At 40.3% G+C, this 26353-nt stretch overlaps 1 protein-coding gene across 4 annotated transcripts in view; it reads right to left on the reverse strand.

Annotated features, from left to right (window-relative positions):
• mark4a (MAP/microtubule affinity-regulating kinase 4a) overlaps nt 1–26353 on the reverse strand; it is a 50879-nt gene that overhangs the window by 15444 nt on the left and 9082 nt on the right. For all 4 annotated transcript variants that reach the window (XM_089017314.1, XM_089017318.1, XM_089017315.1 and 1 more), the window contains exons 3-11: nt 24742–24795; nt 11127–11175; nt 10974–11039; nt 10180–10250; nt 10019–10075; nt 9361–9597; nt 2875–2994; nt 2707–2806; nt 2497–2606 (exon numbers count right to left, since the gene is read on the reverse strand). In XM_089017314.1, coding sequence (XP_088873440.1) covers nt 2497–2606; nt 2707–2806; nt 2875–2994; nt 9361–9597; nt 10019–10075; nt 10180–10250; nt 10974–11039; nt 11127–11175; nt 24742–24795 — 864 coding nt within the window. The remainder of the gene's footprint in view (nt 1–2496; nt 2607–2706; nt 2807–2874; nt 2995–9360; nt 9598–10018; nt 10076–10179; nt 10251–10973; nt 11040–11126; nt 11176–24741; nt 24796–26353) is intronic.

Raw genomic sequence — 26353 nt, forward strand, 5'->3', positions numbered from 1 at the left:
TTATTTTCAGAATGGAGGATTACATATCTAAATTGAAAGAAATAGAGAGACTTTTAAAACTGAAGAAAGATAAGGAAGGCTTCTACAAAGAAGGTATCGATACCTTTCTTCAGAAGGAGCGGCGCATGGACTTCATTTATAAGTAAAGGTAGCACGATAATAAAGTTTTTTTTTTTTTAATTTCTTCTCTGCTACAGTTTATATAAAGAATGCAGACATGACATTCTAAACAAAACACGTTAACTGTTGCCAATCAAATGGTGAATAAGCTACTCTGTAGAGTTCATATGTTTGTAAATCTGACTGTGATGATGTCAGTGCCTCACCAGCCATGTACCTCACCGCACGTCACTGTATCTGAGGGACAACTCATATGAGAGGCTTTGGAGAGAAAGTCAGAGAGGACAGACTGAGATGGTTTGGACATGTCCAGAGGAGAGAGAGTGACTATATCGGGAGAAGGGTGCCTTGAACTGCCAGGCAGGAGACAGAAGAAGGAGATCATTGAAGAAGGAGATCATTGAGAAACACGAACGAGGTGTGATTTAGCGTCCCAGTACCAGTATGCTAAGTCGACCATTGCTACGTGTGGCTCAGGGTGTTTCTGTGTTGTCTTAGGAACGGTCTCAGGCAGTAGAAGAGGTTGAAAAACATCTGTTGATTTGGATTAATGAAAAGCAGCTAGCAGGGGACAGTGTGAGTGAAGGTATTATCGCCGAGAAAGCGCGGCAACTTCACTCGGATATCATCAAGAGGCAACTACATCGACCATCACAAAGGTAAATAAAATGACTTTATTATATAGTACAGTTTATTTATTTAATTACAATACAATAGCATATACAATCGTGCCCGAAGACAGCTGAGATAGGCTCCTGCAACCCCCGCGACCCTAATGAGGAATAAGCGGTACGGAAAATGAGATGAGATGAGACAATAGCACATTTATTATCATAAACTAAGGTATATTTTGTGTTGTTTTGAGGCTTATTTAGTAGAAAATTATGTTTTATGGGACTGGGAATGGATTATGTTTATTTTTAATGGTTTCTTATGGGAAATAAATGTTTGGTAGACAAACTGTTCGCCTTCCACACATTTTCTGGGAACCAATTAAGTTCGTTTTAGGACTATATAAACATTCAATGTCGCATAAGAAACCTTAGACTCTCTTCTTTCATCAGAAAAAAATGATTATTTTGAGCTTAATTGGCTCTAGAGTCATCTGCATTGAAAGTGGGGGCAGTTGTACAAAAGTAAAATGCTGCCCCCTCGTCGGAGGGAAAAACATTGCCAGAGGTCTGACCAAAGCTTCAAACGCGCCCTCCAGAAAGAAAAAAAACGAAAAAAATCGGGAATGGTGCTTCACGTCATGCTTTTCAATTCCCAAATAAATTTGGGAATGGCAGTGAATGAGTTAAATACATATACATAAAATAGACAACATCAGAACTGTTGAAGTATCTCAGTAAGAGTTGACCTTGAAGTTGGTCCACCCGTTGAAAACAGCTTTTAACAAGAGGAGCTGAAAGACTTGTTGAGAGTTGACATTAAAGGACAACCGACGTCTCCGGCCGGACAAGTTGTGTCCATAATTTGTAAAATGGCTTCAAATGACTTCTACTGAGCGTATTTTACAAAGACTCCACCGCATATAGGTATATTTTACGTTTTAAGACTCGCGCTGAATAGTCAGGAAGTCTTGTTTTTGAGTTGGTGACGAGTCCGTACGTGACATCAGTAAAGGACTGCCCTTTACCGTAAAAAAAGACGCATTGTAGCGGTCCCTCCATCACGTCAATGTATTTCACTGTACTTGTTTGGTCTGGGGACCTCGTGTTGCACCCAAAAGCCGCCCGAAGGCCAGAAGAGGGCGTCCAAGCGCCATATAAGGAATTTATCAGCCTGTGGAAGCGGAGGTGGCCACAGGAGGTCGCCATTTTGTGCCTCTTTTTTTGGTTGAGAGATTTACCCCCAATGTTGCCTCAAAATGGCACAAATAAATTCTTTAATCGATTGCAAACATGTATGCTTTCCTCTTCAGAACTATTTGAATCATATTCATAACTGGATGTGGAACAAGAAAGCATATTCTCCGAATCTGAAGCCATTGTTTTGATTCACTAGCAATGCAAGAAGTCTTGGCGTGACGTCACGAACTGGGGGCGGGACTTTCGGAAAATGCCCAATTCGCACCTCAATTTTTTGCCGATTTTGTACACTTTAAGTCATTTTTATTGGTGTTTTGCATTTGACAAAAAATATCATACTGCATGTTTTGGGTATTTTAGATGCTATAAAACGTTTTTCTGGTGTCAGTTAAAAAACAAAAAAGTGACGTCGGTTGTCCTTTAAGAACTTGTAGGAAATTAGTAGACATGAATTGTGACCATCTCACTTGGCAGGTACCAAGGGCAGCAGGGATGTAAATGATGCCGTAAATGAAACCACATCACATACATAGATGATAAATACAAGTCGATGTATATAACTCACATCGCCTTTGCGGCCCAGCAGTAAGTAGGTAGCGGTGACCTCATTGTATTTCTGATTGAGCAGAGAGTCCTTGATTTCTTCGGGGGTGAAGCCCATGCCGACCATTACCTCTGAATCACACAAACAGTAAATGGTCACGGTCAATCATCTCGCGTTCTGACAACATTGAGCATGTTCGGTCAGCATACAACCAATATACTATAGACTCACCAATGCGGGCCGGATCGCTGTAGTCTTCAACGGGTTCTATATGGGGCTTTAGGTCTTCACCGTCGTACCCTGAATTTATCCACTTGTCCTTCATGACTTGCTGTAGAGACATAAAATGTAAGTTTGCTACATGGACAAAACTTGGTTTTATTGTTGAGTCATCCTCACGTCAAGGGTACAGCGCTTGGCCGGATTGAGCACCAGAAATCGACGAAGGATCCCTTCACAGTCGGTGGACATGTAAAAGGGAACGCGGTACTTTCCCCTTAGCACGCGCTCCCTCAGCTCCTGTCGGTGGGTAGAGGAAAGTGATGCTTAAAGGACAACCGACACCTCCAGACAAGTGCTGTCCATAATTTGTAAAATGACTTCTACTGAGCGCATTTTACAAAGATTCCATGGCATATAGCTATATTTTACGTTTTAAGACTCACGCTGAATATTCAGGAAGTCTGGTTTTCGAGTTGGTGACGATTCCTGGCGTCACAAAACGGAAGGAACGCCACTGACCGAGAAAGCGACACACAATGCATTTTGGGTACTTTGGTCTGAAAACATCGTGTTGATCCGTGTTGATGGCGAAATTAGAAGGAAAAACACATAAATAATGCGATGGTGAATCGTTGTGTGTCGCACCAACACTACCAATTGCGGTAACACCATAAAAATGGACACAAATTCTCAGCAGACAAATCAGCCCATTTCCAACAGAGTTTATGCGCCATCTTGTGCATTTTCTGGGAGCTACATTGGAGTCCAGATGGCTCGAATTGATACGGAAGGACTTCTTTAATCGATTGCAAACATTTATGCTTTCCTCTTCAGTACTATTTGAATCATATTTATAGCTGGATGAGTAACAAGAAAGCATCTTCTCCGAATCTGAACTCTCTGAAGCCATTGTTTTGTGTCTGGAGTATCCTGGCGTGACGTCACGGAGAAGGGGGCGGGATCTTCTGAAACTCGCCATTTCCGAGGTCATTTTGACACTTTCAGTCATTTTTATTGGTGTTTTGCATTTGAGTAAAAGTATCAGCCTGCATGTTTTGGGTATTTTAGATGCTATAAAACGATGTCAGTTAGGAAACAAAAACATGGTGTCGGGTGTCCTTTAACATTATGAGGTGTCAGAGGAAAAACTTATTTTCAAAACACAACAAGAATTAAAGGACACAAAACATATTTTGCAATTTTCAAGAGTAAGAGTTAATATTTTGTCGATGATGATTTTTTCATGTGTAATCAAAACAGCTTGTCAACGTCACATGAGTCGTGATTGGTTGTTACCTGAGACGTGTGTCTGTATGATGCCATTTTTAGCTGACAGCAGGAGGAAAAATGTTCATCGAAGGAAATGTATTTTGACAACTGTTTGCAGTAAATAAAATCATCTGGATCTAGATTACATGTATTAAATTGATTTTACATTTATTTGAAAATGTATCTGGATCCAGGTGTCAGTGTCAAGATCTAATGAAATAAAAGTGAGTAAATTCAACACATCATTTCTCTAAATGTGTTCGGTATTAATTGTACACATGCCAGTACTGCATTAAAATTACCATACTTCCCAGTGTATAAGGTGCACCGGAATATAAGGCGCACCCCCAATGAAAGCTGTATTTTCAAACTTTTTCAATATGTAAGGCACACCGGACTATTAGGTGCACCTTAAAAAAAGGTTTCCCAAACATAATATATAAATATATTTAAAAAATCCAAATATAAGTCACACCAACATTATAAGGCGTGACAGTAGAGGCTGGAGTTGCGCACTACTTCTTCTAAATGGGGAAATGGAGTCGCTGGCTGTTGACAGTAGTTGTGAGACCTGTTGTGGCTCAATATTATTTCACTTATAAGGCGCACCTGTGTATAAGGCGCAGGGTCATCTTTTGAATAACATTAAGGATTTCGGGTGTGCCTTATACACAGGAAAATATGGTCGTTGAGAAAGCAATCATGCTCTGAATGGGACTCTCATTAGACTGCACAATATATCAACATGACTTCGTGTACAGTGCATTTAAAATAAACACATGTTTGTTATAAAAAAGCAATAATAAAAACAACAATAATAATAATGTGATTATTATTATTAATAATAATTATGATTATTGTTGTTTTTATTATTATTAAACAATAAGCATTATTATTAAACAATAAGCAATGAAGCCAAGATAATTCATCAGATGGGTGAAGCTGTCATGAGCGAGTTGACAGCTGGGCGGGGCCTCCGCTCTCAACGTCTGCCAGCTGCTGTCAATTCCCTCATCACTGACTTTTGGACATTTAAAACAGATGCTGGCTCTCACCCAGCGTCGGAATATTATGACGCCTCGCGCCTTGAACGATACGATTCGATACGAGGTATTTATAAGCTACGATCGCGTCGTTTTGTACGGCCTGTATCGTATGCTGTTTTGCACCCTCGTGTGCCTTTTAATTTTTCTACTCGCTAGTGAGGTTGGGCGGATTGCCCCCGCTCACCCACTAGCTTTGCTGTTTTGTCACTTTTTGATCAACAAGTTTTTTTTCCGGGTCCGCGTTGTATCGGACCCGCGCTTTTTGTTCATCAGAATCAGAATCAGAATCAGAATCATCTTTATTGCCAAGTATGTAGAACACACAAGGAATTTGTTTCCGGTAGAACATGCTGCACTAGTATCGTTGTCAAAAAAACTGCTAAGTGGCACTATACAGTTCCATTTTGGCTACTGTTGAAAGAGTTCAAAGAGTTAATGGCTTGGGGGAAGAAGCTGTTTAAATGTCTGCTGGATTTGGTGCGCATGGATCGGTAGCGCCTGCCTGAGGGGAGTAGCTGGAAAAGGTGGTGGGCAGGGTGCGGAGGGTCCAGTAGGATTTTCCGCGCCCTAGTTTGGATTCTTGCAGTGTGCAAGTCCTCGAGAGTGGGTGTCGGTGAAAATAGTCCAAGAGTGGATTCCCCAATGCTCAGTAACTCTTCCCTCGTGTAACTGAGTCGCGTAGGATCGCAAAAAAACAAATGAAAATGACAAAACCAGGAACAATATTAGGGAGCGTGTCACCGAGGCTGCCATCCGCGGCGCCATCTTGGATAAAGTGAATAAATCATCTGTCAGCACCAACGCCTCTGTCACCTGCATAGCGATCCTCCCCAATTACTACGTTCCAACTCGTCAGCTGCCACTGTCGCTGGCGGAACGTGACAGAAGCAAGGTCCTCATAATCTCTCAAACACGTGTGAATGAAAATGTATGATGTGTCAGGTTAATGTTAAGCGTTGCAGTGGCAGGGGTTACTATAGTTATCACGTTATCAGGTTGGAGGATGCATGCAAGGGTTTTAAACATATTTGGCAATTACAGTAAGACCTTGTCTTACGCACTTAATTGGTTCCCAGAGAGAGTGTGTGATAGAGTGTTTATGCACATTAGTAAACATATTACGTTATTTCATGTTCAGATTAGTAAACATATGTTTTTTCATGTTTAGCTTAGTATACATTATGATTAGTGCACGTTTAATTTCAGTCTAATTTAGTTAAATAAAATTATCAGTCTTATTAGTTCAATAGTCGTTGCAAAGAAGCAACAGCTCCAACGACAATCTAAGACCCTCCCAACACTGAGTTGTTCGTAACCGATTGGACGGGAAGATCGACTTGTCCGCAACTGATTGGACAACAGATCGCCACTGTGTATGTTTAAAAACTTGTCAGAGCAGGATCTCTGTCTCTTTGCTTCTTCTCTTTGTTCTATCTTTGTCCGTGTGCTCATGTCTTCGTCCCACCGAGACGAGAAGTGCTTTTTCTGTCTCATTAGAATAAAGTAGTTTTTTGTTCACCATCTATCGTCGTTGCTGATATTTTTATCAGGTGAACTTCCGACAATACCGAACCAGGAAAGACGAACAAGAATTTAAACCGAACAGTGTGTACGGCGAAAAGTGTGTATTCCAAACATTAATGTCCCATACGAAACCATTAAAAATGAGAATAATCCGTTCCCAGGTCCCCATGAAACATAATATTCAACTAAATAAGACTTAAAACTACACAAAATATACCTTATTTTTTGTATAATAAATATTCTATTGTATTGTAATTAAAGAAAAAAAGTGTACCGTATGATAAAGTCATTTTATTTACCTTTGCGATGGTCGTTGATGGCTTGATGGAATGGATAGCTTTTTGCGTAGAGTGTCTCAAGGAGCTCTGGGTTGTACATCTTGAAAGTTGTGATATTGCAACATCAACAGTTGTAGGCAGACACACTAGAACCTTCATTAATAGCTGGTTCCCTTGCTTGTCTTTTCTCTTCAAATTGTACAAATGGCTTGTGCTGGTTATTTGTGGAGCCTGATTGATGGGATATTTTAACCTTGCAGTCTACACTCTGCCTTTGAACTATCAATAAAGTTGAAAAGAGTCCAAATTTCACTGTTTTCTAACCAATTTGTCACCTTTCAATTTTGATTTTTGTTTCACTTTTTGTTTTTGTTTTTTTGTTTCAAGCTCTGTCGTCTGCCTTTCCTGTGTCGTGTGCTCGCAGAAGGCGGGGACACCCTGTACCGATTGCCAGCCAGTCACAGCCACGCAGACGAACAACGATACACACTTAAACACATTCAGAGGGACAATTTAGAGTGTTCAAACAGGCTGCCATGCATGCATTGTGGAATGTGTGATGAAACCAGAGTACCAAGAGAAAACCCACGCACGCGAGAGGAGAACATGCAAAATCCACACATGAAAGCTGGAGATCAACCGGAATCAACCCCGTGACCTCTGCACTGTCAGGTCAATGGGCTCACCATGAGTTTTTTTTTTTGCTTCAATGGGTCAGATGCATTGGTAGCCGAATATTTACTTCATCCTGTGCGGAGTTTGCATTTACTCCCGTGCCTACATGGCTTTTGTCTGGGTTTCCTCCCACATTCTAAAGCCATGACCAAGAGGACCATTGAACATTTTTGTCCATAGGTCTGATTTTGAGTATGAATGCTTGCTTTTCGATATCCCCCTTGCGATGGGCTGACGACCATCTCAGGGTGGAGATTGACGACTAATCAAAAGTCAACAAGCGATAGACTAAAGCCTGCTTGCTAACCTGGTAAGGATCTCATATTAGATGAGAGAAAAGAGTGCTTCTCCCCATCCTCATTCCCATGCCACTAAGTGATTTATTGCCTGGTGAGATGAGAGCCAGAATCAAGCAGCTTTGAAGATTATATAAGATTTGATGCTGTCATACTAAGATGGACTGCAATACTACCAATAAGGAAGCTTTTATTTGATTTTGTCAGTATTCTTTAGATTTTATCGGGAAAAGAAAAGCAGTGAAAGACAACAGAAATATTGTTTTGTTCCAGTTGAGTTAACAATTGTTGTGACCCCATTTACCATGACTGACTTGTAAAGGAGTCAAGAGACATCGTGTCTGGTTGCTAGTGCAACCATAACCCATGGCAAAACATTGTAGGGAACTTTTCACACACTTTTTGCAGAGTGGACTGCAGACCAACAAAATCAGCATTGTTCAAAGGGCCTTGTTAATCCAGGGCGTGTTGATTTACTGTGCAGTAGAATGTTTTCAATCATACTGTCATTTGTCTCAGTGGGCTTTTGTGTACCAACCATATAGCAACCACATACACGTCTGCAATTGCAACTCAGGGTCTGTGCGGAGGATAACTACTCATAAAGTTCAAGTCAACTTCACAGCCACAATGAGTTGGCTCAATGTGTTAACTTCAAAATAAAAAATGACATCGATGTGAGGCTTTTATTTTGAAGTTGGTATTGTGATGTGTTGCACATCAAATGAACCAACGGCTTCTAGACTTGAGTGGGAACCGCATTCAAGACCCGCCGCGGGGACGCTGCTGAAAGGATGTTCATTCTCTCTGCGCCATGATTTGGCGGCCCATAAACATATGTTGGTCCATGAAATCAGTCTGTGATGCAGTCTGTGGTTGACTTCAAGATGTTGCCGCGAGGTGGTTGACTTTCCAGCAGCTCCTGAATTTTGTTTTTCTACTTCTTTCTTCCCTTTCCTCTACCTTTCATAACTTTGCTGCTGTGAAATTTCAATTTCTCCACTGCAAAACGAATAAAGTTACATACAATCCAATCCAATCAGAAAAAGAGTGGGCACCAAACCACTGCCCTGATAAAACTGCGCTAAATCAACTGAAGGTGCCATGTGGAGAAATTCAAAACTCTTGCTAAGGGGGCCACAACAATATGGTGGCCTGGTGATCCAGTGGTTAGTGTGTCCACCTTACAGTGCTAAGGCATCAATTCCATCTCTGGCCGGTCTGTGTGGAGTTTGCTAGTTTTCCTCAGGCCTGCGTGTGTTTTCTTCGGGTGCTTCACATTTCAAAAACATGCATGGAAGGATGATTGAACACTCTAAATTGTCCCTAAATGTGGGTGTAAGTGCGGATGGTTGTCTGGCTGCCAGACAACCGGACATTCCTATTGATGTGCGGGACATCAATAAGAAGACTGGAATCTTCCTATTGATGTCCTAAAAATTGATGTCCCCTAAAATTTTGAAGTGAAGATGCCTTTAAGGTGCAATGTTTTTTTACAACCAAGAAGAGTCTGCTCGCCGCAACTCAACGTTTGCAATTCAAAAATCCTCACGCATCCCCTTTCAAACCACTTGCCTTCAAATTCTGCCCATCAAAAGGCAGCGAGCCGCTGACCAGTGTGTACAGAATGACTCCAAGACTCCAGACATCCACTTCAGGTCCATCATATTTCTTTCCCTGGAAAAGTTCTGGAGCAGCATATGGCGGCGAGCCACAGAACGTGTCTAGCTTGTTGCCAAGTGTGAACTCATTGCTGAAACCAAAATCGGCAATCTTGATATTGGCGTCGGCATCCAGCAGGAGATTCTCTGCCTGTGTACGTTGATGCAGAGGAAGAGATGGTATGAAAGTATGAAAGAGCAGATCACACACATGACAGGGCAGTCGGGGAGAAAATAACAGGATGAGGGATGAGAAAGTGAAATGAGATTAAGACAAAACGTAAATTGTAAAGGAAGAGAAAAAAAGATGCATGTAACAGATGGGAAACTGGGTGGTGGAGGGACTGCATGTTGTCCAACAACACAGATAGCTTCACGTGACTCATGCGTGTACCGAGTGCTCCGTAATCTACGTCAACGCATGCCAGCCTTTGCCTACTTTGAAATTCTCCATACTGTATGATTAAGGAGCCACAGGGCCCCTTTTCACATGCAAAGATTAAGACGAGTCTGAACTAGCTTAAATCCCCTATTTCTGTAAGCAGCCCAAAATGTCTTCTTAGCTTTCTTACCTTCAAATCTCTGTGGACTATATTCTTTGTGTGGCAATAGTGGACAGCAGAAACAATCTACGGGCAGAACCAATTTTTAAAATAATTACAAGAATTATTCATGGAAAAGTCTTCCAGAAAATAATCAAGACATGCATCTGCATGTCTGCACGTGTTTTTACCTGTCGAAATTTGGCTCTGGCTTCAACCTCCTTCATTCTTCCATGAGACACGAGGTAGTCAAAAACTTCACCTGTGATTGGGAAAAGATAAAACTATATATACAATAATTTACAACAGATTATTTTCGTACAGACAGTGGCTTTTTTCGGTGTTCAATTGCCTTACATGTTTCGACGTATACTTCCGCCTGTATATATAGTATATACCGAGCTATGTCTAATTCACTGTCCATTTGCGGTGAAAAGATCGTGATGATACTGTATGTATTTCATTTGTTGAAAAAACAATTAGATTACATTACATTGCATTACATTAACCTTTATTAGTCTCACAGTAGAGACATTTACAACCACAAAGTTATGAAAGGAAGAGGAAAGGAAAAAGAAGTAGAGGAACAAAATATAAGCACTCCGTAAAGGATACCCAACATACCAGTGCTGTTTATTCTTTTTATGACAAGTAAATTTCTTTCTTATGAGTTTCAACCTGACCTCTTGTAATCATGCCACACTATTTCTGAAGCTTCTATCTGCACTAGCTGCTGAACTTGTCTGCCACCAATCAGTTCCAGACACGTAATGGTCACACTAACCAAATTGAGTAGTCATGCATCAGTCCACGTCTACATTAACTGATCTGAATGGCTTGGTGGAAATGTGGCTAAATGGCCAATACAGTACAATTTTTTAGTGGCGCCATAGTTTCTGAATGGAAAAAGGAAATGACAACTTGGGAAAAAATGTTTGTGTTTGTTCAAGTGAGCGACACAAAGCATGAGAGTTGAGGTACCCACCTCCACTGGCATACTCCATGATCAGGTAAAGGGTCTTATCTGTCTCAATCACTTCAAATAGCTGCACTGTGGCCCGAAACCAGAAAGAGATTCAACTCACATGCAAACATATATGTAAATATTATTGACAGGAATTGTTTGATTGAATCTTACCTATGTTGGGGTGATTCAAGCCTTTCATTATTCGCACCTCCCGAAAGAGCTGAAAAGAAATGTCATTCTTCAATAATGACAGTAAAAATGGACCAAGAATTTCACCAGCACTTTGGTATTTCGGTTATTGAGTATGTACTCATTTGTTTTGATAATAAAAGATTATTCTGAGACAACAGCTCATCAGATTTCCAGGTATTTACGCCTGATAAAGAAATGTCATCTTGACATTCTGTTAAACCCTTTCATGCACCCTGTAAACAGAGAAGATGTTAAGCTGTACTCTGAAGTAACCGGTGTCCTTGAAAGAGTTGAATCCGCATATTTCAAAAGTGAGCAAAGATACATGCAAGCAAGATTGACAGTTGTATTTTGTTGCCAATGTGCACAAATGACATTCTGCAATTTCAAACCCAAATATTTTTCAGTAATACAGCAAGAATAAAGAGGTCAAAACATTGAGGCAGGACTAAAAAGAAAAACACTGTCAAACACCTACTATGTGACAGGATATAATTGACACCCATGAATGAATAAAAAAGAAAAATGAACAACCTCAATTGAATATATGTTTTGCATTAGAAATCGGTTTAAAAAACAAAACATGGAAAAAAAAGAACCTAAACCCCCAAAATACAAAATATAGGTTCAAAAATCAAATCTTGCAAATGCACGTGTGCTGACTGCAAATATTTAGTGGTCGACTGTATTAAAATCATGTTAACTCATTCACTGCTCGACGATGTACAAAAATGTGTCCACTCCAGTGCCAGGATTTCTGTCATTTTCACTCAAATTGCAGGACTCGCAGAATATTATGTTTTAGGACTACATGAACATTCAATTCAGCGTAAGACACCTTAGACCAGGGGTCTGGAAACTATGGCGTGCGAACCATATATGGCTCTCTTGATGATTGCATCTGGCTCGCTGATAAGACTAAATACATATTCTCGCTTTTTTGCTGTTCATTTCCTGTTTGGGTTGCAGTTGGCGGAAAGCGCAATTTTGATTGGATGATACTGACCTAGGTTGGCGGAAAGCGCAATTTTGATTGGATGATACTGGCCGTTTATGTTGAAACAGGTAAACACCCCTTTTAAATAAGCCAGACATGTAAAAAATGACAAGTATCGTACACTTCAGGTTGGGATGGACCGCAGGATTCGCCTTTGAGGAGAGAAAAGGTTCTGATTCTAATTTGCAATGAAACAATACCATTGATGAAACAGTCGAATGTCAGTGGCACGTTGACAAGTATCAATATACTTCTGAGAGAAACAACAGAAAGCAAGTTTGGAAGCTAATGAGCCGTGTGCAGGCTAGCTAGCAGTAACTTTGTGTGTGGACCCGGCAAGTTGACTTTCTTTCCGATCGTTTGGCTGGATTTTTACCAATCATTAGGAATGGAAAATGATTCATGTTAATGGTGAGTACTATCACAAAGTTATTTTAAATAATACATTCTTTTGAAAAGAGGTCGCGTGTGTTTGTGTGTGTGTGTGTGTGTGTGTGTGTGTGTGTGTGTGTGTGTGTGTGTGTGTGCGTGTGTGCGTGTTTGTGTGTGTGTGTGTGTGTGTGTGCGGCTCTCGCTGAAAAACATTTCTAAATATTTTACATTTATGGCGCTCTGAGTCAAAAAGGTTCCCGACCCCTGCCTTCGACTCTCTTCTTTCATCAGAAAAAAAGACTTATTTCCTAAATTATATGGGCCTGTAGTTATCTGAGCTTGAAATTGCGGCGGCTGTACGAAAATAAAAACAATACATGGAGTACATACTGATTTATGTTGTGCATTAACAACAACTGAAGCTGTTAGCGCTAACATACACAAAAGGCAAATGCTGCCCTCTTGTGGAAGGGAAACACATTGACAAAGGTCTGACCAGTGCTTTATTGGCACCCCCGCAAGAAAAATCAAAACTCGAACAAATTGGGGAATGGCGCTTCACGTCATGCTTTCCAATTCCTGAATAATTTCAGGAATGGCAGTGAATGAGTTCATATTGGGGATTATTATGATATTCTGACATATGACCCAAGCTTTAGCACCCAGAATGTGCAACCTTTAATTAATATTTCAGTCCTCTAAAGAGGTCATTCTCAAGTGGTGGTTCATGATCCAAAAATCAGTTGCGGACCCACATTGGGTGGGCTGCATACAACTAGTTAAAAAAAAAAAACATATTGGGATTTTTCGATGAAAAGGTTTCTTCAGCCGTCATCTGTACTTCTTTGAAGGTGTCGGACATTTTCATCCAAGAGGTTTCATCAGCAAACAAAAATTTTGCTGGTAGCTCATATGCGCTACCAGCAAAATGGACCACTCCTGTACGACTGAGCGCTTCACAGACATATTGGGGTTTTCACCTCCTACAACAGAGAGACATACCGAGTTGAGGAACACGGATGCCCTAATCCAGGCATGGGCAAACTACGGCCCGCGGGCCACATACGGCCCGTTAGGCTTTTCAATCCGGCCCGCCGAACTTGCCCAAATTATAGTACAAACAGTGTCTAAAACTCATGACAAAAAGCTAGCGAACAACAGGGCAGATAACTGAAAAGTTGCCTGCCCCATTTTTCACAACTTGAAGCAAAATGAGACCAATCCCAATAAGAAACATTGTCACAAAGTATAAAGTTTTTTTTAAATCAAGAATGCACCAACTTCAAATGCTACCTTGCTTAATTTACATCAAATGAGCATGACTGTAAATTTTGCTACAGTAGTCGATTGTCATTGCGGTGCACAATGCACCGTTTGCATTGATTCCTACGAGCCGCTAAACCCCTTTCATAAGTCTCACGTACACTTTACAGTCACGGTTTAATGTAAATTTACGTTTTGTAGCGTCACATATGTTGTTAGCTTCTTTTGAATCTTTCTTCTAGTTTGAGGTTCTGTGCATCTATTTTGGAAAATGACATGCAATTGCACGACTTTGTAACGCTTGCGAAAGTCCGGAAGAAAGAAGCAGGCTTCTGATTGGCTGCCGAGCCGAGTATGCAAATTTCAACTGCAGGTAGTCTATGTTTGTGTGCTCGGCGACGGTACACGTGTATTGTTAGCGCGTGACGGCGAGAGCGTCAGTGAGGAGTTTGTTGAGCGCGCGGTCAGGACAAACCATCTATGATTTGGCGGAATTTAACACAGGTAGGTATTATTGAGCTTGAATATTTCGTTGTGTAATAATATGTTTTGAATGTTGAAAGTGATTCCATTTTTCAATAAATGTTGATTTCTTTGCCCCTTCGATGGAAACTTAAAAACAGACGCAATCTTGATAAATCACAGTGCATATGTTATTTTAATCTATTTCCATTTCCTCCTCCAAGTATCTGCGAAATAGTCTGTAAATGCCATATCTTGCATATTCCTTGAGACAAATTTATTAACTGATCAGGGATATTTTTCACATTTGAAAGACAGTTAATAAATTGGGTTGTAGTGTTTTTACTGTGCTATGAGGTTTGTACATACTACATTTAAAGGACAACCGGCACCATTTTTTGTTTTTGTTTCCCACTGACATCAGAAAAACGTTTTATAGCATCTAAAATACCCAAATCAGGCAGGCTGATATTTTTAGTTAAATGAAAAACACCAATAAAAATGACTTCAAAATGAATCCGGAAATGGTCAGTTTCAGAAGGTCCCACCCCTCTGTTCGTGACGTCACGCCAAGACGTCGTGCCTTGCTCGAGAATCAAAACAATGGCTTCAGATTCGGAGAAGATGTTTTCTTGTTCTTGTTCTTCTGAAGAGGAAAGCATAAATGTTTGCAATTGATTCTAGGAGTCCTCCCATATCAATTCGAGCCGTCAATGACAGCAATGTAGCACCCAGAAAAAGCAGAAGATTGCGCCCAAGCTCCGTTGGAAATGGGCTGATTTGTCAGCTGGGAATTTGTGTCAGCGAATATCAAATAGTAGTCTTGGTGCAACACACAACGATTCACCATCGCTTTATTTATGTGTTTTCCTTCTAATTTCGCCATCAACACAGATCAACACGAAGTTTTCAGACCAAACAAAGTACCCAAAATGCATTGTATGTCGCTTTCTCGGTCAGGGGCGGTCCAAACGTGACGTCACATGGGGATCGTCATCAACTCGAAAACAAGACTTCATATATTCAGCGCAAGTCTTAAAACGTAAACTATAGCTATATGCTGTGGAATCTTTGTAAAATACGCTCAGTCGAAGTCATTTGAAGTGATTTTATAAATTATGGACATAACTTGTTCGGAGTATTTCTGGCCCAAATCCCTCCAAATGCTCCTGGCCCGGCCCCTCTGTCAAATTTTAGAACCCAATGCGGCCCGCGAGTCAAAAAGTTTGCCCACCCCTGCCCTAATCAAAAAGGGACAGAGTCGCCTCTTCCTACTCAGGAAACTGACGTCTTTTGGAGTTCAGGGGACACTCCTAAAGGCTTTCTATGACTCTGTGGTGGCTTCAGCCATCCACTATGGAATTGTCTGCTGGTCAGGCAGCATCACCACCCGGGACAGGAAAAGACTGGAGCGCCTTGTCAAGAGGGCAAGTTCTGTCCTGGGCTGCTCGCTGGACTCTCTGGAGGAGGTGGGCAACAGACGGACGCTAGCTAAACTAAAGGCTATGATGGACAGCCCCTCCCATCCCCTGCTGCCCACCTTGACAGCACTGGGTAGCTCCTTCAGCCAGAGACCATTACACCCGCGCTGCAAGAAGGAAAGGTACCGCCGCTCGTTCCTACCGACTGCTGTCAGGCTTTGCAATTCTCAATGATCACATGTGAAAAAACACAAAAAAACTGGACACTTGTAAATGTGGGTGGAAGCAATATATCAAAAGGCATTTCTTATTCTTGCACTATGTACAGTTTTTTATGGAACGGTTTTGCACATTTACATTTGCACAGTATACAGTTGACATTCTTATTTTGTTATGCTTAGAATATCTTGTTTTCTATCCTTTCACCCCCACCCCAACCCCATCCCTCTTCAATTGCTGCTGTGGACTGCAAATTTCCCCATTGTGGGACGAATAAAGGTTTTCTGATTCTGATTCTGATTTGCACACGAAGCATAATTACTTACAGTAAGCGATAAGAAGTGGAGGTGCCTCACTTAAAGGACAACCGACGCCTCCGGACAGGTTGTGTCCATAATTTGTAAAATGGCTTCAAATGACTTCTATGAGCGTATTTTACAAAGAATCCACGGCATATAGCTATATGTTACGTTTTAAGACTCACACTGAATATTCAGGAAGTCTTGTTTTTGAGTTTGTAACGATTCCTGACGTCACGCCACGTCAGGAACGCCCCCGACCGAGAAAGCGACACACAATGCACAGACACACAATTTTGGGTACTTTGTTTAGTCTGAAAACTTCTTGTTGTTCCGTGTTGATGGCGAAATTAGAAGGAAACACATAAATAACGCGATGGTGAATCGTTGTGTGTTGCACCAAGACTACGATTTGATTCTAGTTAACACAAATTCCCAGCAGACAAATCAGGCCATTTTCAAAGGAGCTTGGGAGCCATCTTGTGCATTTTCTGGAGTCCTCATGGCTCGAATTGATACGGAAGGACTTCTGTAATCAATTGCAAACATGTATGCTTTCATCTTCAGAACTATTTGAATCCTATGCATAACTGGATGAGAAACAAGACAGCATATTCTCCGAATCTGAAGGCATTATTTTGATTCTAGAGCAAGGCAAGACGTCCTGGCGTGATGTCACGAACAAGGGGGCAGGACCTTCTGAAACTAGGCATCTCCGGGGTCATTTTGAAGTAGTTTTGGGACACTTTAAATCATTTTTACTGGTGTTTTGCATTTGACTAAAATATCAGCCTGCATGTTTTGGGTATTTTAGATGCTATAAAACGTTTTTCTGATGTCAGTTAGGAAACAAAAAAATGGTGTCGGTTGTCCTTTAAGTCACTAGTTTAGTTTGTAAACAAGCTTGTCCTTTATTTTACTTCATGTCTGTGAAACTGGTCTGCAACCATGCAACAAAAGTAAAGCGTCCCATCGTGACAACAGTTGAGAACAAGTTGACTTATTTTCTACAAGCAAGGAGCACACAAGAAGCACACAAGACATACAGTATGTGATGTCACTGCATGTACACATAAAATTATATTCTCTTGCCTCAAAGAAACAAATAGCACATGTTCCTGATGAATTTGAATTTGTTACAGCAGGTGACGTGTCCGTTTCCTGAAACACACCGTAGAATTAAACGAGCGCACACTGGTTTTCAGTGCTCATGTTCTCAGTTCTCATCTCTTCTTGTTTCTCCCTCCCTTCTGTTCCCCTCCAGCCATTTTCTCTCATCGCAAAGGCCAACGTCACTGTTGCCATAGCAACCCAGGTATTAAGACCATGATCTTTCACGGCTTCTCCAGCTGAGTTTATTGTGAATCTTGGGAGATGTAGTGTGTTTGTGTGATCCTTCACACCATGTATTCCCGTCACCAGCACATCCAATCACTCAAATGAAGAAGGAAATCCATAACGGAACTAGCATGGAAGGACACATTCGATATGTAGTTCAAATTTCACACTTCCAACACTATCAGGAGAGCGTAACATATCGAATGTTGCCATTTCTCAGCAATCCCTCTCATGATGTTCGAGCCATCTGTGCTTTCACTTCACTCTCTTGCCCACCCACCACAGATTTTCCCTATTCATTTATTATTGTTGAGCGGGTGCTAATGTTAGCTTCCCTGATTTTTTTCTTAACCTATGGGTATGTAAAGAAGCCCACACATAGAAAATTATAAAACAATTCAGTCCAAATCCTCTCTCACGGTGTAAATGTGGCAGCGCGATCTCTTACAACAGCTGGTTGGTGACAAAAGTAGGAAGACAGACATGAATGAAACATTGAATCATTTTTCTAGGATGTAAGCAACTGAGCTGTAGTTAAAAAAAAATACACGGATTATGAGATGTCAGCGATCAAAAGGGCAGCGGCTTGATAAGACAAAAAGGAAATGACATTTATTTTCTAAAGGCTTAACGACAAACCAAGGTCATCTCTTTTGTTGTACAATGACGAGGAGAAAGATTACTTGTAGAATGCTAATAAATTAAAATGTTACATAGAAATATTTATCGAACTATTCTGTGGCATTCTATAAATTATTGAAATGCCAATTTCTGTCTGCACATCAAGTTTACACTTAATATGTAATAATATGTCACATACAAACATATAAATATATAAAAAAATAAATAAACATGTTGTTTCTTCATTGATTTATTTGTGGTCTCCCTACTTCTTGCTTGAAGCAATGCAGCTCAGCTAAGCTGTGTAGGCCAAGTATAAGAGGGACACACTTACGGTTCAATGAATGAGCTACTTTGGCCCATATGTGCATAGAAGCAGCATTAAAGGCAAATATGGGTTGATTGAATGGTTATTTGAAGGCTTTATCTCTTAAGGCTTCACCACAATATGAGCTCTTTACGCTTACCTGACTGAATCAGTCACATTAACCCACACATGACAGGGCAGGAGAGCATTTGACATGACTGGATGATTGGATGTCTGTGCATGTGACTATACGGAGTACCTCCAGCATATATGGATTCAACTATCAGTGGATTTTTTTCCCTCCAAAATATATATATATATATCCATCCATCCATCCATCCATCCATCCATCCATCCATCCATCCATCCATCCATCCATCCATCCATCCATCCATTTTCTTATCGCCTTATCCTCACAAGGGTCACAGGCATCCTGGAGCCTATCCCAGCCGTCTTGCACCAGGCAGGGGACACCCTGAACTGGTTGCCAGCCAATCAGAAAAACATTTTACAGCATCTAAAATAGCTGGTAATGGCTGCTATTTTTGTCAAATGCAAAACATCAATAAAAATGACTTAAAGTGTCCCAAAAGTACTTCAAAATGACCTCAGAATGTTTCAGTTTCAGAAGGTCCCTTGTTCGTGACGTCACACCAGGACGTCTTGCCTTGCAAATCAAAACAATGGCTTCAGATTCGGAGAAGATGCTTTCTTGTTACTCATCCAGTTATGAATATGATTCAAATAGTTCTGAATAGGAAAGCATAAATGTTTGCAATCAATTAAAGAAGTCCTTCCGTCTCATTTTGAGGCGTCTGTACTCCAATGTAGTGCCCATAAAATGCACAAGATGGCGCCCCAAGCTCCGTTGGAAATGGGCTGATTTGTCTGCTGGGAGTTTGTGTCAACTAGTATCAAATAGTAGTCTTGGTGCAACACACAACGATTCATCATCACGTTATTTATGTTTTTTTCCTTCTAATTTCGCCATCAACACGGATCAACATGAAGTTTTCAGACCAAACAAAGTGCCCAGAATGCATTGTGCGTCACTTTCTCGGTCAGTGGCGTTCCAGACGTGACGTCACGTCAGGCATTGTTGGGTTCTAATTCCTGTTTCTCGTCTGGTTCGGAGTTCAACCAAGTTTTATGATGAAATACCAGCAGGAACAGAAAAAACTACTTTATTCTCGTAAAACAAAAGGAGCACATCTCTTGTCGGAGCGGGAAGCCAAGAAGAGTGAAGCCCGCCTCTTCCAACAAGTTTAAACTCACACAGCAGCGATCTGTTGTCCAATCAGCTACGGACAAGTATTGGAAGTCACATTAGACTGAGAGTTGATGCTTGTTACATTCTGCTTTCGCAACTATTCAACTAATAAGCTTCATAAATCCATGTAAACTCAACTAAACATGCAATAACATAATATGTACTAAGCTAAACATGGAATAACATAATATGTTTACTGATCTAAGCATGAAATAACATAATATGTTTACTAATGTGCATAAGCACTCTATCAGGCATCATCATCAACTCGAAAACACGACTTCCTGACATCTTAAAACGTAAAATATAGCTATGTGCCATGGAATCTTTGTAAAATACACTCAGTAGAAGTCATTTGAAGAGATTTTACAAATTATGGACACAACTTGTCCGGTGGCATCGGTTGTCCTTCAATAGAGCATCTTCAAGCAGCAATTGGTGGATACAAATTGCTGTACGTGAAGCAACTATCATTTCCAACAACAAGGCAATGAATCAGGAACAAATACATCAGAAAGCACCAAACAGTAACACAAAGATCAAGTATGAGTCATACTGAGTCAAACGGCAAATAATAAATCTGAGATTTGAGGCGGGTTTTATAAAGACAGACGACAAAGGGGCTTCCGAATGTTCAGTGGGAAGTCAGTCCCGAGATAACGACCAACAACGCAAAAGGCTCGATCCCCTCTGAGGCTCTGTTTAGTTCTTGGTACTTCTAATAATGTCTGGTCCGTAGACCCGAGGCTTATGTAGGTTGGGATGAGCCCAGAGAGGTAAACTGGCGCAAAGTCATTTAAAGATTTGAAAACAAATAGTATCTTAAAAAGAACTCTGAAATGTATAGGGAGCCAGCGAAGGGATTCTAGAGTAGGAGCTATGTGCTCCCTCTTATGAGTACCAGTCAAGAGGCAAGTCGCCACATTCTGGACCAGGTGGAAACGCTTATTGGCTTACCTCACTGCTGCACGGAAATACACTCTGTTGCTTCTGTGGTTCTTGTGTGAGACTAAAATCAATACCACTACCAATTTCCTTTGTGGTACGATAATTCAAACACAGCTCCTCAAATTACTGAATGATCAACATATCAATGTTTAAAGTTTTGCACTCTATCTGAATGTTATCAGGTCAATACACTACAGTATGTATAGGTATAGTCTTATGGCACTTTTCGATGAGCAAAGCTTCATAACGAAAGGGCATTGTAGGCATTTTCAGGGCTGAGTTTACAATCGAACTACTTCTAAAGAACAGACCATCCTGGTTGAGTGATCAGCTGATCGCAATTCAGCACGGAACTCACTGCATATGCTTATTTACTTGTGATGAGTGAGACAGATCCGCCAGTCATTAAAATATCATATCCACAGTAAAAAATAGTGCTATACAACAACATTTAAGCATATTTACACTCTCTTGCCCGACGGGTATAGTCACTGCCTCTGGGTGGAGACTTTGGCTGGCCACCAGAGCGTTTCTGATGCTGCAGAGTAAGCACAAAGACCCGTTGACTCTGAGAGAGGAACCCAAATGATTGAGTCTGACATCTACATTCAAGACTAACAAGCGCTGGCAACGAGCTTTGCATGCCACTTGCAAAAAACTATAAAACTAGTTCAATGAATTAGAAATATGGTTGGATGTTTTTGTTGTAATATGATGCTGCAGTTGGCCTTGATACTGACAAAAAAAGCGCACTGGCCGGCTTTGACCTTCACGCAGTGTCCACCATTTAGGGTCAAAAATGAACATGATGACCAGTAGGAAAAAGATGACGACAGGGAAAATGTTGAAAGACTCCAGTCACTCCACACCAGTCCACTAAACCAAACATCCATCATCATGAATCAGATTCATAAACACTTTGCTACTTCTGTCTTTGTGTACTAGGTAAGAGTTACACAATTTCAAGTTTTTGAAAGGATTTTTAACAAAAGTATTAAAAGTCCGATCAACAATAAATAGTAATTGCTCCTTTTTAATGCAAGTAAAATAATTGAAACATTGGCAGAGGGAATCTGTATAATTGACATTACCAACGTTAAACCTCAACACCAAATTTAGGCAGAACACAAGAGCACAGGCATTAATTGGGTCAAGCATTCGCTACAGTAGTGTTATGGTATTTACAGTCAGTGTTTTCTTTAGTAACATTACGAAAATGCTATTCATTTAAATGTATTTATGTACAGTATTTATTTTTATTATCCTTTTTCAGTGGCCGCAGAAAAACTCCAATCAAAATATGAATTACACTGCTTTTCGGGGAATACTGTAAACCAGGGGTCGGGAACCTATGGCTTGCGAGCCATTTATGGCTCTTTTGATGATTGCATCTGGCTCGCTGATAAAACAAAATACATATTCTCGCTTTTTTGCTGTTCATTTCCTGTTTGGGCTGCAGTTGGCAGAAAGCGCAATTTTGATTGGACGATATTGGTCGTTCATGTTGAAACAGGTAAACACCCCTTTTAAATAAGCCCCACGAGTAAAAAAAAAAAAAGACGAGTATCGTACACTTCAGGTTGAATGGACCGAAGGATTCGCCTTTGCGGAAAGAAAAGGTTCTGACTCTAATTTGCAATGAAACAAAAAAATTGATGAACCAGTCGAATGTCAGTGGCACTTTGACAAGCCCCATGCTAACATTAGCATCAATATAATTCTGCGAGAGACAGCAGAAAGCAAGTGTGGAAGCTAATGAGCCGTGAGCAGGCTAGATAGCAAAATAACTTTGCGTATGTACCCGGAAAGTTGACTTTCATTCCGATCGTTTGGATGGTTTTTTACTAACCATGAGGAACGGAAAACCATTCATGTTAATGGTGAGTACTATCGCAAAATTATTTTAAATTACACATTCTGACATTTTGTTGAAAAGTGGCCGCGTGTGCGTGCGTGATCGCATATGTGTGTGAAAAACATTTCTAAATATTTTACTTTTATGGCTCTCTTCGTCAAAAAAGTTCCGACCCCTGCAGTAAAGGCAAAATAATAAAAATAAATCGTTTTCAAGGCCCGATTTTATCCAACTAAGGTGTCTCAAAAACAATGGATGTTTCAAATGATCATCGTTGTTTGCTACTTTTCAACGAATTTAGCGACTATAATGGCAAAATATTCTCTTTGAGCCTAATGGCTTGCGGCTCCTAATAACAAAATGACAGGCTTATAAATGAAAAAGTAGTATGACAAAAACTGATTTTTGTGTTCCATGTAGTTCATTGCAGTGCACATTGATGATGTAACCGAAAGAACATGTTGCCCCAGGTCCGCTCCCCATGGCTTGGGCACGCCATATTTGCTGCCAAATGACGATCTGCTTCTACGCAGTCTGTGGTAGGCGGTCAGTGGGGGCCCCTCCATCTTGGCACAAGTATCACAATGGTGAAGGCACGCAAAATCCCAAAATGCCAATGCCAAGTCAATCCTTGTCATATGTGTTTCTACAGTGATACCTCAATTTACAAACTCAATTAGTTCCCATAAAATGTGTGTAAGGCGAAAAGTGTGTATTCCAAACATTAATTTCCCATATGAAACCATTAAAATGAGAATAATCCATTCCCAGGTCACCATAAAACATAATTTTCAACTAAATAAGCCTTAAAACTACACACAATATACCTTATTTTATGTATGATAAATGTGCTACGGTATTGTAATTAAAGAAATAAACTGTACTGGATAATAAAGTCGTTTTATTTACCTTTGTGATGGAATGGATAGCTTTTTGCATAAAGTGTCTCTAAAGGAGCTCTGGGTTGTGTTTCTTAGAAGTTGTGATATTGCAACAGCAACAGATGCAGGAAGACACACTAGAAACTTCATTAATAGCTGGTTCCCTTGCTTGTATGTTCTATTCAAATAGCGGAAAAAAAAGCCGGCTGCCATTTTGAGCTTCGTTCACATCAGGGATACAGCTCCAAGAACCGGCTCGTTCGCAAACGACACATCACTCATTGTGGCGTTCCATGCGTTTCCCGAAAAATAGTTTGTATGCCAAGATTATATTCTCGTAAATTTAACGTTCGTAAATTGAAAGATTTGTTAGCTAAGGCATTCGTAAGCCGAGTTATCACTGTATTATGTGAACAATTTTTGTTGAAAGTGGGCCTATTTAATAACCGATGGGTCGCGTTTAGGTTACACGGTGCTTTTAATGAAAGCCGGACAACGGGTTATGTGTGAAACCAGTCGTTCTTCTACCCTCATCACCAAAGTGGTTCTGCGGAGTTGGAATTTGCAGTACAAATGTTTGTACGTAGCGAAATAAATCCCCACGCTCCTTCCACATTGATAACATGGACAAATTGTTAAAAATCCTGGTGGATCTTGCACCCCTTCCGTCCTCTCCGATTCTTAATTTGCCACACTGCAAATTCAGAAATACAAAACGATTTCAATAACTTCATGTAATGGACTTTTTTCACTCAACACACCTATCTGTTGCAAGTTGCTCTACAAGGTCATTGTTAATCAACTCCATAGATGAGGGCAAGGTTAGATTGAGTGACCACTATTTTCCAGGTAAGCAACACCCAAAAAAGATACAAGATATTATTTCCTAGATTATAAGTGCACCTGACAAATGTTCCTTTGCATTATTTGATATTTTTTAACCCAGTCATGCCCCCTGTAACCTGATAACATGATAAGGTATCCATTGTAGTAACCGTTGTCCCTGTAAGGTTTAAAGGCGACAGTGTTACAGTACAGGAAGAAGGAGGAACTAGCCAGGATGCAGTCCACTCAAAAATAATTTAATTTAAAGAAACAAAAAGTTACAAAATATGTACAAGGGTGGATTAAAAACTAGACAGATGGAGAAAATTCATGAAAAGGACCAGAGCACACTTCTCACAGGAAGTTGTTCGTACCTACAGACCTACCGTAGCATTAATACTAAAAGCCTCACCACTCTGCTTTGATTGATGTTTCACGGAGTAAGGCACGGATCACAATACAGAGAGTTGTGCAAAAAAAATTATGTGTACGGTATAACAAAGCGCAATAACTTACCTTTTGTAGGCTGGTTGGATTCAACTGAGTTTTATCTATGATTTTTATTGCAACCTGGAAAAATGAGAGAGAGAGAGAGAGAGAGAGAGAGAGAGAGAGAGAGAGAGAGAGAGAGAGAGAGAGAGAGAGAGAGAGAGAGAGAGAGAGAGAGAGAGAGAGAGAGAGAGAGAGAGAGAGAGAGAGAGAGAGAGAGAGAGAGAGAGAGAGAGAGAGACAGAGAGACAGAGACACAGAGAGAGACAGAAAAAGAATGAGACATTTGTCCTGAACTGAAGAGAATTACATTTAATCAAAAGTATTCAATGTCGCCAAATTCAATGGCGCCAAATCACAAATGTCATCGCAGAGTTCATTGATAGAGTGCATACTTGGGCTGATATTGCTCACATACTGTAAGTAACAAACCCAATAAGTATTTAAATGACTCAAGTGCAAATGAAAAAAATCGATTAAAAACCACCCAGGAAGAGGCAGATATTGGACTTTGCCAACTGTTTAAAACTAATAACAATAACAATGGATGGGTCAATGGCTTGAAGAGCCCGCGATGAGAAGAAAGGAGTGTCAGCACAGAGCACCGATGCGTATGTGGAACTGTGGTGGCTTCGAATTGAAGCGGATTTACGTGGGACAGGAGATGTGAGACAATCTCTTTTTGTCAATGGATGCTACACCTTCGTTTTTGCTTTGAACATATAGCTTGTAGTAGACGTGCACATTCCACCATGACATCCCTGATCCACCGGGACGCTTTGATCCTCTCCTTTTTTATCGAGAACTGCTTCATGTAACAAAGAGGGCACAGAAAGTGCTTAAGAATGAATGACTCTCTGTTTCTTTGTGTTGTCATACTATTTGTTATTTAGTTTTTTTTTTCTTTTGACTTCAAGATGGCGCTGCGAGAGTGGCTGCCCTTCCAGCAGCTCCTGTATTTTGTTTTTGTACTTCTTTCTTTCCTTTGATCTTCCTTTCATAATTTGCTGCTGTGAAATGTATATTTCTCCACTGCAAAACAAATAAAGGTAAATCCAATCAAATCCAATAATAATAATAGTCATCGCCATTACACAGTATTTTTTTCTTTTTTCAAATTAAATCTTATCATGAGATTATTTGTAATACTTTCAAATATAAATCCCTTTCAATTGTTTATTGTGGTTGGCTGATGAAAAGTTAAAGCAGATTTGATTGACTTCAATTGAGTGCATATAAATTCTGATGTTGAGGCACAGCTCAGGGTGATCACAATCCTAGGTTGAAGTGGACACACTGGTATGAGTGTATATATACACACAAAACATTATTTTACACAGAATGTACTTTAACCCTGGCGTTGTTGCACAAATTGCACAAATTCAAAATGCACATGTCCAAATTATTTACTTTTTTAACATTTTGTTCCCGTTGAACAACGAACTAAACAGCAAAATCTATAGTCTGTATCTAATCCAGGAATCGAAGCAAGAAATAATATTGTACATGGAAATGGACGAATCATGGCTAAAACACCTGTTGGGAAGAACTAGGAAAAAAAGCATTCAAAAGTTGAGAAAAAGTGAAATATAACCCACCCGTAAAGGTTAGATTATATTTATGTCAATCCTGGAATATT

This window comes from Hippocampus bargibanti, linkage group LG16, assembly GCF_051943395.1.
Source record: "Hippocampus bargibanti isolate YZ-2025 linkage group LG16, ASM5194339v1, whole genome shotgun sequence".
Classification (NCBI taxonomy): Eukaryota; Metazoa; Chordata; class Actinopteri; order Syngnathiformes; family Syngnathidae; genus Hippocampus; species Hippocampus bargibanti.